We start from the raw sequence: 12,936 nt of genomic DNA on the forward strand, positions 1-12,936 counted from the left end.
TAGCTTCTAAGAGAAAGCTGGGATTTATAAGTGGTCTGGAGAAGAAGGATGACACTGATGATATGAAAGTTGATCAATGGGATACATGCAACAACATGGTAATAGCATGGTTGACATGTAATATGACTGATACTATCAAAAGATCAGTGATGTTTCTTAACACTGCTGCAGAAATATGGAAGCAACTTGAAGTAAGATTCTTACAAACCAATGGTGCAAGAAAATACAAGCTGAATAAGGATGTCTATGACATCAAGCAAAATGGTGAATCCATCAGAGAGTATTACACCAAAATCAAGTCTTTGTGGGCTTAAATAGAAGGATTGAACGTGTTACCTCCTATTACAAGCATGACTGCAGAAATCCATGCATTTGTGAATGCATTGAACAGCAAAGGGAATAGCAACACCTATTTCAATTTCTCAATGGCTTGGACACTAGATATGCTGCTCAGAGAAGCCAAATACTGACGCAGAGTCCTCTGCCAAGTGTTCAGACAGCTTGTGCAGCTCTTCAACAAGAAGAATCTCAAAGAACAGCGCTAAGAGAAGGCAAGCTTGAGGGGGAGCCTATTGCTTTGTATGGCAGGGAGCAGGAAAATCAAGCTCCATGTTGCACAATGTGTGGAAGAAAGAGGCACACCGCTACCAATTGGTGGAAGGTGATAGGTTATCCTATCTAGCATCCTCAGTACAAGAAGCAAGGAAGAGGTGAAACTGGTGGAAAACCTAATGGAACAAGCAGAAAGGAAGTACAAGGTAGAAAGTTGCTGCAAATGATAATGCTAATGCCGAGGAATCAGTAGCAATCACTGCTGAACAACTAGAAAAATTACCGAAGCTGGTTCCATCAACATCAAAAGGAAAAAAATCTCGATATAATACAGAGAAAGAGATCGATGCAAACTTTACAGGTATAGTAACTTGTTACAATGCTTTCAATAACGAAAATAGATGGATAATTGACTCAGTAGCCACCCATCACATGAAAGTTGATAAAAAATGGCTAGATACATGTAAACCCGCTGGTAATAAAGCAAAAATTAACCTGCCAACAGGACAGACTGCAAGTATAACCTGTACTGGAAATATATGCTTAAGCAATGGATTGAAATTGAATAATGTGTTGTGTGTCCCGGAGTTCAAACATAATTGCTTTCTGTTGGAAAGTTAGTGAAAGATAATGCTTTCAAAGTGAATTTTTTACCTGAAACATGTGTTATTCAGGACCTTGCAACTCAGAATGCTAGAGTAATTGCGAAAGCTGCTAATGGACTGTTATATCTCGAAGTGAATGAGGTGTTGAAGAATAAGCAAAGACCAGTTTGTAATAGCTCTAGTCTAGATATGTGCAGTCTATGGAATAGTAGGCTAGGTCATGCTCCTATGGAGAAAATTATCAAAACTGGTTGTGTAAATAAAGTTGATATGACTGATAACTCTGTGTGTTTGACTTGTCCTATGGCAAGATTCACTAAATTACCATTTTCTGCAAGTAAATCGCATGCTCAAAAGTTGTTCATAGTGATATTTTGGGTCCACATAGAGTGTGTGCTAGGGGAAATTACAGGTACTTTCTCACTATAGTGGATGACCACTCTAGAGCAACTTGGGTGCAGTTGTTGAGACTGAAATCTGATGCATATAGTGCAATCAAAACTTTATTCAGTTTGCAAAAACTCAATTTGGAGCCACTGTCAAGATAGTGAGATTGACAATGCTCTAGAATTTGATGATGTTAAATGCAGGGAATATTTTGGAGACTTAGGAATTGTTCATCAAACCTCATGCGTTGATAGACCTCAACAAAATGGTAGAGTTGAGAGAAAGCATAGAAATGTTCTAGAAATGGCAAGAGCCTTGAGATTTGAAGCGGGTTTGCCCATACAATTTTAGGGTGACTGTGTTCTCACATCAACCTACATCATCAACAGGTTGCCAAATTCTGTGAATGAAAATGTTTCACCTAATGAGAAAATGTTTGGCAGTAAACCAGACTACTCATATATGAAAGTGTTTGGTTGTGTTGCAATTGCATATAATCCTTCTCTAAGCAAAGATAAATTTGCTCCTAGAGGAGTGCCTTGTGTGTTTCTTGGCTATTCTCAAAATCAGAAGGAGTAGAGACTCTTGAATCTAATCTCTCACAAACAATTTGTCTAAAGAGATGTAAAATTCTTTGAGAAAAAATTTCCTTATCACAAGAGGAACTCAACTTAAGAGTACAGGGCACCTGTAAGCTTAAAGATGCTAGTAAATGATATCTCTTTGGAGGAGGATGTGCAAGAAGAACATAATAATGATGTTGATCGAGAAAAACCTGAAAATGATCATGAGGAAGAGAGTGATGAAGAAATGCCAATGCATATGGTAACTGAACCAGAACTTGCAGTGCATCAAGAAGAAGAAAATCAAGTCCAGTAATCTGAAGTGAGAAGATCCAGTAGAGTGAGAAAACCACCAAGCTGGACTAAAGACTATGAACTTGGCAACAAACAGCTCAAGCAACATGTGTTGCTAATTGTAGACACCTGATTGTTTCTCCCCAAAAATCAAACCCAATGATGAGTATCTTTCACGTCATTAATTATCGAACGAGGTGAAATGTTGAAGAGTCTCGTGATTTCTTCTGTTTTCTAATAAAAATAATTCATTTCTATTTCGAAAATCATTCATTTCTTATCCTATTTATATAAAAAAAACATCCAATCATGTTTATTTTTGTCCATGATATGGGTTCAATAATTATGTAGTTGGATAGGGCTTAAAAAGAGCTTTCCAACGATATATTATAAGCTCAATTCTGAGTTATAACGAGGAAATTATGGTCAAAATACTAAACTGGGTCCTAAATGAGTTTTATGGGCGGCCCAATGATCATGTGGAGTTTCCGTTAATTTTAATTTTATTCCTAAAATCATTAGGATTTATCTTATTCTTCTAGAATCTTCTAGAAGGTTATTATGAGTTCTAAAGGGATTAGGATTAGTTATTATAATTCTATTTGGAGTAAAACAAGTGTTTTAAAAAAATTAAATCCCGGTTTGATAAAAGATAAGTACGGACTCTAAGTAACCCAATTCCATTAGGAGAAGGACTCCATACGGAATTTCTATCGTACAGCTACTATCGCGCCACCATAGGTCCATCGCGTCGCGATAACCCTGTCGCACCGCGATGGAGCTAGTTTTACTCCGAGTCAATTTCTGACTCTTTTATATCGTTTACGGTCGATTTTTCTCTATAAATACGGTCAATTTCCCCCGTTTTCAATCATCAACAATCATCTATTCTCGCTTTCTCTCTCTAAGCTAAAGCTTATTCTTTCTTTCTCTCTTGATTTCTAAGCTTAGCCTTATCAAAATACACCATACGTTCATCACGAGACTTAAACACGCATAACCAAACTCGAAGTTGCCTTAGACCTCGACGTGAAATATTGATAGTTCTGAGGGTTTGGTCCCAAATCTAATCTCAATTCTTTATTTTTGATTTAATATTTTCATTGAAGTTACTAACGTGTGTATTGTTTTGATAGAAAGAGGTACGAGGCTTCAAAGTGAGTGATTCAATGGCTCTATTTCTTTAGAAATCATGCTTAGATTGTTATATTAATTTCTAGTATCATGTCAGTATGCCTTTATTGCTTTCTAGTATCATGTTAGAGATAAAGCTTTGATCTTAGTGAAATGCTAGGATTTGTTATTAATCATGTTAGTATCATGCCTAGGATCTTGCTAATGATATTTTGCTTTTATGAGAATATTGTTATGATAATTTTAAGAGTTTGTTATTATTATGTTGCTTGGTATTATTGTTATTGCTTGATCAAACCCTCTCTTGCAGGTTTAAAGGGAATTCGTACTTGAAATCACACTTAATAAGATAATTAATAATTTGATTTTAGGCTAATATGATTTTAATTCTAGTGATCACCAATAATAGATTTATTTGTGCATTAATAATCAACCAACATAGATTAAACAGGTTTAGGTTAATATATTGATTGTATGTTAATTGGAAAGTGCACATAAATATGAGAAGAACAAAGTAGAGGCCTATTTAGGGCGGGTTCAATCTCTTTAAGGTTGGATTTGTACCTTCATCCCCAAATATCCAGTCATGGTTCAGGACCACTATGGAGTTAGCGATCTCTGTAATCGTGAAGGGGGGTAACCTTCACCTCGTGGACGACAAGTTTTTAAAACTTGTTGGCGATCTTTTGCTTTAGCTTCTTTCCTTTTGGACGCCAACATGCTTAAGTGCATGGTCACAATGGGGCTCAAGTTTGGGATGCTTGAAATATTCCCTACACTAATTCAGTATCTGCTGTAGTTCACCCTCAATTTCATTAATTTCTCTCACAAGTATCTTGTTAAGAAGACCCGGTATGCTATGAAGATGTTGTTAAAGAAGAAAATGAGTGGCAGCAATGAACGAGGAGATAGCAGCACTGGAAAAGAATAAAACATGGGAGATAACTCAACTCTCATTTGGAAAGAGAGCCATTGGCAGCAAATGGCTTTATAAAACCAAACTGAATCTAGATGGATCAATTGAGAAGTACAAAGCCAAAGTAGTGGTGCTGGGTTGCAGACAGAAACATGGGATAGATTATGAAGAGACATTTGCTTTAGTGGCAAAAATGAGCACTATAAGGTCACTGTTAACAGTTGCTGCAATGGAAAACTGGTTTGTATGGCAAATGGATGTTAAGAATGCCTTCCTTCATGGAGACTTAGAGGAGGATGTATACATGACTATGCCTACAGGGTACTCAGGCTGACATTGTAACACCCTAGAAATTCCTTTCTTTTAAAATACCTGTTTTTTCCTGTTTAAAAACTTTAAATAGGAAAATCTAAGATATTACCGCCACCATGAAAATGGCTAAGGCAACTATCAAAGACACACAGTGGAAGACTCTCCTTTAAAAATATTTAAAACGACTCAACATAAAAAGTCAACCAACCAAAAGTAAAGTCAACTAAAGTAAAACAAAGTCAATCCTACAACTTGGAACCATGGTAGGCCCTTAACAAAACCAAATCAAATCTCAAAACCTTTATGTTAGTCTCGCAACAATAATATTATAATGTAATTAAAGCAATAACACATCATAAACTTATGGAAACTAGCATGATTCGCTCTTCACTCATGTCCATCATGAATATGCTTCATCACCTGAAAAGCTTCTTTGTACATGTTTCCACTACTCTCCGTTAAAAATAGGTCATCATAGGGCCAAGGTAAAGACAAGGCCAACAAACACACAAACACACAATCAGCAAAGCTGAGTACATAAGCGTAATTAAACACACTAACATGTTTTTACCTATCAACACACAACTTACCTTGTTGCACCTGTTTTCAAGCACACAACATACAACAAAACTTCTCAATTAAGTAACTAAATAATTTATTTAGTTTTGATTACGCATCGAACGGGTTTCCCCCCTAACCTGCCCCAATAAAGGGGTACTAACACGAGAGCTAACCGTGCCAGTATAAAAGAACCACTCGTAAGTGGCGGAATTCCTGCGCATAATAATAAAAGGAAAATGCAGCGTCCTGTACTCCCAGTAGAAGTTATGGTTAAAAATAAAACCCCATAACTCCCCCCCATATGTCATACTCAAGGGGTATACGTTCCAAGAGTTTTTGGTGCGTAATCTCTTTCACTTTACGTTATTTACATATTATTAAACTTGGTGATGACTCTCAAACATAATCATACAATCATAATAATTATTCAAACAATTAAACACTCCAATTTAATTCTTGAATAATTAGTGACCACATAATATTTAATGTTGAATCCTTTTTAAATCTACCTCGGTACCAAAGACACCTTAAACGCTTAATGCGCCAAAAATCCTATCCCTCGGTGTTAAAAACACCTTAAGTGCACTAAGGCACCAACATAAAATTTATTCCTCTCGTACATAGACACTTACATAGCTCCTTTCCCATGCTTATAGCATCAATAAAAATTATATGAACCAATATAAAATTCCCTTTTAATATTCCAAACCAAATTAAACATTTAGTTTAATTAAATATGCTTTCTATCATGTCATAAATAAAAGTGTGGTTCATAATCAACATGCCAAACTATTATTTCCAAATCAATAATCCATCACCAATAATCATGCTTCATAATTCAATCACCAATAACAACCAATTCACAATTTCCAATCATAAACTAGCATGATACTATTTGGAATCAATTAATCACATCTAGCATGTCATTATATCATCAAAAATATGCTAAGTACGCGAACGTACCTTGAATACGATCTTAATATCGCCACGACTAATAGAAATCACTCACTTCAAAGTCTCCTACAAATTAAAATCATAATAGAGCATTAAAATCCACTCTACACAAATTTCCAGCAATATATACTCTTATTATACCACTCATAATTTAATTAAAACAAGCTGAAATTTTATTTAAAACCTCATACTTTAATCCCAATTAATGGGTAATTAAAATCCTTTAAAGAAACTTAATTTTTAGCATACTACCAAAAATTCCAGCAATATATATTAATAAAAACTTGCTGTAATTATGCTTTAAAACACTTAAATTAAAGGTTTAAACCACCCTAAATCATAACCCTTTAATAATCAATTATTTATGAACCTAGACTCCTAGAGTTTCAAAATTGGGGCTTTTTAATTAGAATAAAAATCTGAAAATTAATTTGCACCATACATAATATAAATCATCATAAAATTAACACAAAACCCATAATTTATAATTAGATCTAAGGTTTAAACAAAAATAAAAACAAAAGATTAAATTTTTTTTTTTCCGAGAATATGGTGGGCCGGGTAGTAGGCCGGCACCACATCCGGCTACTGCCAGCCTGCTGGTGGCGCCACCGCTGCTGCCGGCTGGTGCTGGTGGTGGCCGGCGGTGGTGAACCGAAAAGGGGAAGGGGAAAAAGAAAGAAAGAGAGAAAAAATAAAGGAGAAGGGAGAGAAAGTTTACCTTGGGTTTTCTCCACTCTGGCAAAGTTTAATTTGCCCAAGTGTTGAATATTTATACTCCTTTCTCTAGAAACCCTTCTTACCTAAACTTTCCCTTTTTACTCTTTCCTAATTAAACTTTACTAAAATAAAACTTTCCTGAATTAAATTCCAACTTAATAAAATAATTAATTAAATAAAACTTTCCTTTTATAAAATATTTCCAAACTTGTTTAAAATAAATAATTAAAACATCATAAATAATTCATTTCAAATTATTTATATACCCCACAAAATACTTATTTTAAATAAAATACATATAAAAATACGGGGTATTATAGGCATAGCATAATCAAATTTAATCAGCAAGCTCAGAACACTCCTAAGTCTCAACTAGTGTGTAAGCTCAAGAAATCCCTGTATGGTCTAAAACAAGCTCCCAGACAATGGTTCTCGAAATTAACCACAGCATAGGTACAGTTTGGTTTTTCTCAGTCCAAAACCAACTATTCAGTCTTTGTGAAACAGCAAGATCAGTCATTTGCAGTGGTTTTAGTGCATGTTGATGATCTCCTACTTGCTGGAAATGACATGTCTTTGCTTACATAAATCAAGCAATACATGTCATCACAGTTTCATATGAAAGATTTGGGAGATGTGAGATACTTCCTTGGCTTGGAAGTCGATAGAACTAATCAAGGATTCTTTTTGTCTCAAAAGAAATACACTCAGGATTTGATAAAGGAATTTGGGATGCAAAAGGCAAAAGCCTGTAAAAATTCCCATGGATCCTCACTTGAAGCTCACTCAAAGCAACGGAGAAACATTGTCTGACGTGACTAAGTATCAAAGACTCATTGGGAGACTCATCTATCTAAGTCTCACTAGACCTGATATCACTTATGCAGTAAACTCTCTAAGCCAATTCATGCAACAACCCACATCAGTTCACATGCAAGCCGCAAAACGAATTTTGAGATACTTGAAACTGGCTCCTGGACAAGGAATTTTGCTGGTATCTGAATCTGCAGCTATTTTGACTGCTTATGCTGATAGTGATTGGGGTGGATGTCCAATTACCATAAGATCAACCATAGGATTTTTTATCATGATGGGATCATCGCCGGTGTCTTGGAAGTCCAAAAAGCAACATGTTGTTGCTAAATCATCTGCTGAAGCAGAATATAGAGCCATGGCTCTGGCAGCTTGTGAAGTCACTTGGATCAAGGAATTACTCAAAGATCTAGGCTTGAACAAAATTAGCCCAGCTGTGCTGAAAGTTGACAACAAAGCTGCATTGTCTATTGCTGCGAATCCATTTCACCATGAAAAAATGAAACATGTTGAACTAGACTGCCATTTTGTGAGAGACAAGGTCATTGCAGGGGAGATTAAGCGTCAATATGTACCATCACACGGCCATATGACATCTTCACCAAGCCTATGACCATTAATTAGAAGCAGCATTTATTTCCCAAACTAGGAATAACTTTACACCATTCCTAGTTTGAGGGGGAGTGATGAAGGATAATCTTAGGATTAGGATAATTAGGATAATTATCTACTTATCTGTCTTATAGTGTTTTTGTCCTGTAGCTCTTTCTATTTGATTTTCTGTAATTCTGTATTTTGCTCTGTAATTTGTACACCTGTACGTAGTAGGTAAGTAGGGCAAATCATCCTTGGGATTGAGTCCTAAGAGTACAAATAATGGGCTGCTGATGATATGCAATCAATCCTTTCATCTTCTGCATTCCTATTTTCATTCTCTTGCTCTACTTCCCTCACTAAAGACTCTTAAGACTTCACATAGTGGAGTAACCTTCAAAATTACCTCAAAGAAATAGGCAAATTAGGAAGTTTAATCCATGGCTTAATTATCAGAGGTTTAATTAGAATATTATATAGGCCACCAGCCCACTAATCAGTATCATATCTCTATCGTCAACAGAATTGAATTGAACTATAAAATATCCATCATAATGCAAAAATACATTTGGCATTTAAACTTGATTCCTGATCGAAGCAATGTACCTTTTGACTGCAGTAAAAGTAGGTGTATCACCTACCACATACATGATAAGCAAAGAGAGCCACTTTTTGTTCATAGTTTCAATCTCAGTTTTCTGCATTTGTGCCACCTTCTTCCCATCCTTCATAATCGTAGCAACAAATTGCAGAGCTACACCATTGCTTGTCAATGGAGAACGCTGAAAAAAAAAAAAAAAAACAACTTGTCCAAGCAGTAATCTCCATATCAAGTCGACGCTGCACCTACTTGTACTTGCCACTTCCTACACCTCCAATTTATACTTGAGCGTGATTCACTTCAGCAATAACTCCCATAGAGTTCAATCGATGAGTTTCATCCTCAATCAGAGGAATAGAGTCATTACCAGTAAATCTAAGTAAATTTTCCCTTGAATTCCGAGATTTGGGTATATTGTTTCATTGTTTTCACTATCAGAATACCCAATGCTCGATCCAGTGCCACCAAGTTCTCATGCTCCTCCCTTGTAATAAGCCCAGCATTCGGATGAACTAATGGAGATCGAATGAGCTCTAGTTCTCTACCCATTCCATCCGCAACAAACACCGACTTAAGACCATCTTTTATACTAGACCTAGTCGTAATCTTGTAGAACTACTAGGATTAGTAATTGATGTTGTTCCGATATTCTCTGATGAATTATTTAGAGTTGATTTCTTTTTCCTCGTCATCTATGGAGGTCAGTGCACGATAATAATCACCCTGAACATGCACCAAAAACCTAGAGAGAGTTTTATTAATCACTACACATTATTATTTTATTTTTTTTTAATGTTAAAATTGCTAACTAATAAGCACCCGACATGTTTCTACACAATTATTTGACTTTAAAGTACTATATTTCATAATAAGTTCTTATAATGATGTTCCTCCTTTCGTCACATTAAATTTTACAATTAAGTTTGACCTTTAATACTTTGGATTACGAGTGCTTATGAAATTGTTTTTACTACTTTATTTCACTCTGTAACATATGAGTAATAAGTATGTAGAATATTATTTACTTCATTGCTAGCTAATTGATTGTTCACTTGAAATCTTTAGAATTTTCAATACTCCGTAATGTTTATGGAATGTAAAATTCAAATGTAGTCTTATAACTTTTGACTACTATAATTTTTTTAAAATGGATGGTTGAGATTATTTTTTTTTTGATTTATTTTTAATTAATAATTTTAATTAAAAATCATTTTTTAATTATTTTGTATATATATTTTTTTTAGAATTTTGAAATATTAAAATATAATTTCTGGAAGATAAAAATATAATTTAAATAATTTAGAATATTATTTTTGACACAAATTACTAATTAAAAATAAATGAGAAAACAATAATCTTAACCGTCCATTTTAAAAAATTATGATAGTTAAAAGTCATAAGATTACATTATAATAATCTTATGAGTTTTAAGTATCATAATTTTGTTGGATGCTTGGGGAATGCAGGTGGACTATCTTTGTCCGACGTGTGGTGAGTTCGAGGAGTCTACTATACATATGTTGCTATTTTGTTCTTCTGTGAGGCCTATTTGGGAACATTCTGTTTTGAGGTTGGACACAATGAGAGACCATGCTGACTCTTTGCGTGAATGGTGTGCTAAGGTCTATGGGAAGATTAATGAATCGCAATGGTGGGATATTTTCTGGAGTTTGGCGTGGGGAGTGTGGCTGAAGCGTAATGCTTGGGTTTTTGAGAAAAAACGAAAGCTAGAGAGTGATTTAATCCACAAGGCCGTTGGGTTAGTTGGAGAGTACGCAGCAGCAATGGAAAGATGCAACATTGTGTCTCCTGTTCAGCATATGGGTTCGGTATGGAAAGCTCCGCAATTGGGCGTGCTGAAATTAAACTCTGATGCCTCCTTTCAGGTTCAGCAGCGCCTCGGTGTGGGGGGTGTCTTAAGGGATGCTGTTGGTGATGTGCTCCTCGCTTATTGTTCGTCTATCAAAGGTGGCTTTGAGGTAGACGTTGGGGAAGCTGTTGCAATGCGGCAGAGTTTAATGATTGCTCTTGAGGCTGGGTTCAGAACCTTTGTCCTGGAAACCGACAACATTAATTTATTTCATCATATGAAAAAAGGTATTACGCCGCCGAATGCCTTTGGGAATGTTGTTAAAGACATTTTACGCTTAGGTAAGGAGTGCTCTTCTTGCTCTTTCTCTTTTGTTAAAAGACTAGGAAATGGCGTAGCCCATTATCTTGCTTTGCTTAGTAGTAGATTCAATGAGTTTCTTGTTTCGCTTGAATAGTATCCCCGGAATTACATGGGGCGATTTGTAATGACTTTGAAAACTTGTTGAATTAATAAAGTGCTAAGCTTGATGTTTGTCAAAAAAAAAAAAAAAGATTACATTAAAATAATCTATAGAGATAAATACATACTTCTAAACAAATGTCATGTTTGTTAAATTTATCTTGATTATGACACTAGTAGGATTTATGACACTAATAGGATTGTTAAATACTTAAATTGCATTAATCCATACTATAAAAACTTTAGTAAATTTTTATCTAACATCTGAAATTTCTTATAGATCAAGTCATATCAAGATATCATGTAATGTTATCAAACATCCCTAAACTAATTTTCTCATCAAAACTAGTAAATGAAATTACATACTTCTACAGTTCTTATATACGAATTAAAGCAAGTCAAGCAACATTTTGTACATTAACTTTAAGTTATTATTTTTTTCATGGGTATTTCTCAAAAATAAAATGATTCAAACAGCGGGCATGGTATCGGGTCTCCATTAAAAAATCCGACCCGAAATTAACATCGGAATGATCAAATATCCCATCTAATGCCACGTAATCATTGTGGTCCTGCTCATACCCGATCGTAAGCCCAAACGAGTCATAACTCGGAAAATCCCAAAACTCACCTACCCCCGCCAACTCGGACGCAACATCACCGATACGTGTCTCACTCTCACTCTCCTTCAATAATCCGACGTTGTTTTCACAAAACTGTCCAATTTCCGGCGGATACTCCCCGGAATCCGACGTTAAATCGACAATATTCACCGGAGAAGAGCGAGATCCTGAACCCGTAATCTCCTCTTCAAAGCTCCGAATCACCGAGTCGAGATCGTGAGTCTGACTCACCGAGTCACGCTCAGGTACATGGTCCGAGTCGTCGAGTATGCTCAGGAGATCCTCTCGAACCCTCTTGGCGTCGAACTCGGGTGGGTTCGAGTCATCGACTCGGACTCGCTTTTTCTGACTCAGTTTGAGTTCCTCCATGTTTAAAAATAGCAAGTAAAGGGAAAAACACTGCAAATAAAATGTAGAGTTTTTTTTAGAGAGAGAAAGATATATCAAATAATGCGTAGTAAAGTATGATGAAAATATGAAGAAGAGAAAGTGGTTTAAATAGTGAGGAGAGAGAAAGTGGAAAATACAAGGATGGGGTCGCTGCGTGTGGGCGCGAATCGTTTGGTCATCACGAGACGCTGCTATCTTTTTCTCATTTTTTTTTCTTTTTAGATTTTATTTTATTTTATTTTATTTTATATTTGTTAAAAGTTTTTCTTTTTTTAACTAATGGAAATGAAGAAGATGTAATGAATGAGATTCGTTTAAAATGTTGAAAACTCATCTCATCGTCCACGTACTACTTCATGTACTGCGTTTCTTTTTAAAGATTCAATCTTTTTAATTTTCTTATTTGGGTTTGCCGACGTATCATAATCTTCAATGTGATTCCTAAATTTAGGGAAAACATGTTTTACCCCGTCTATTGTTAGAAAAGATACACGTTTGTTAATGCTCATAAATTATCTGTTCTCACGGATATATGATGAGAATATGAGATTGATGATTTGGTATTTTGTCATTAGAATGTAAGCATGTTTGATTTGGCAAATTTTAATTTTAACTAAACTATAAAAGACGACAATACTTAGGATT

At 35.4% G+C, this 12,936-nt stretch overlaps 1 protein-coding gene and 1 pseudogene across 1 annotated transcript; one reads left to right on the plus strand and one right to left on the minus strand.

The window, feature by feature from the left end:
* Positions 1 to 9,700: 9,700 nt before the first annotated feature.
* On the plus strand, positions 9,701 to 11,273 carry LOC145564932 (uncharacterized). The gene is made up of 2 exons (XM_081625083.1): positions 9,701 to 9,706; positions 10,473 to 11,273. Exons 1-2 carry the CDS (start codon positions 9,701 to 9,703, stop codon positions 11,271 to 11,273), a joined length of 807 nt encoding a protein of 268 aa, XP_081481209.1.
* A 474-nt stretch (positions 11,274 to 11,747) lies between these two features.
* LOC145564933 (uncharacterized) lies at positions 11,748 to 12,351 on the minus strand (annotated as a pseudogene).
* Between the last annotated feature and the right edge of the window lie 585 nt (positions 12,352 to 12,936).

The sequence above is a fragment of the Chenopodium album genome, chromosome 10 (genome assembly GCF_948465745.1).
Source record: "Chenopodium album chromosome 10, dcCheAlbu1.1, whole genome shotgun sequence".
In the NCBI taxonomy this organism is placed as follows: domain Eukaryota; kingdom Viridiplantae; phylum Streptophyta; class Magnoliopsida; order Caryophyllales; family Amaranthaceae; genus Chenopodium; species Chenopodium album.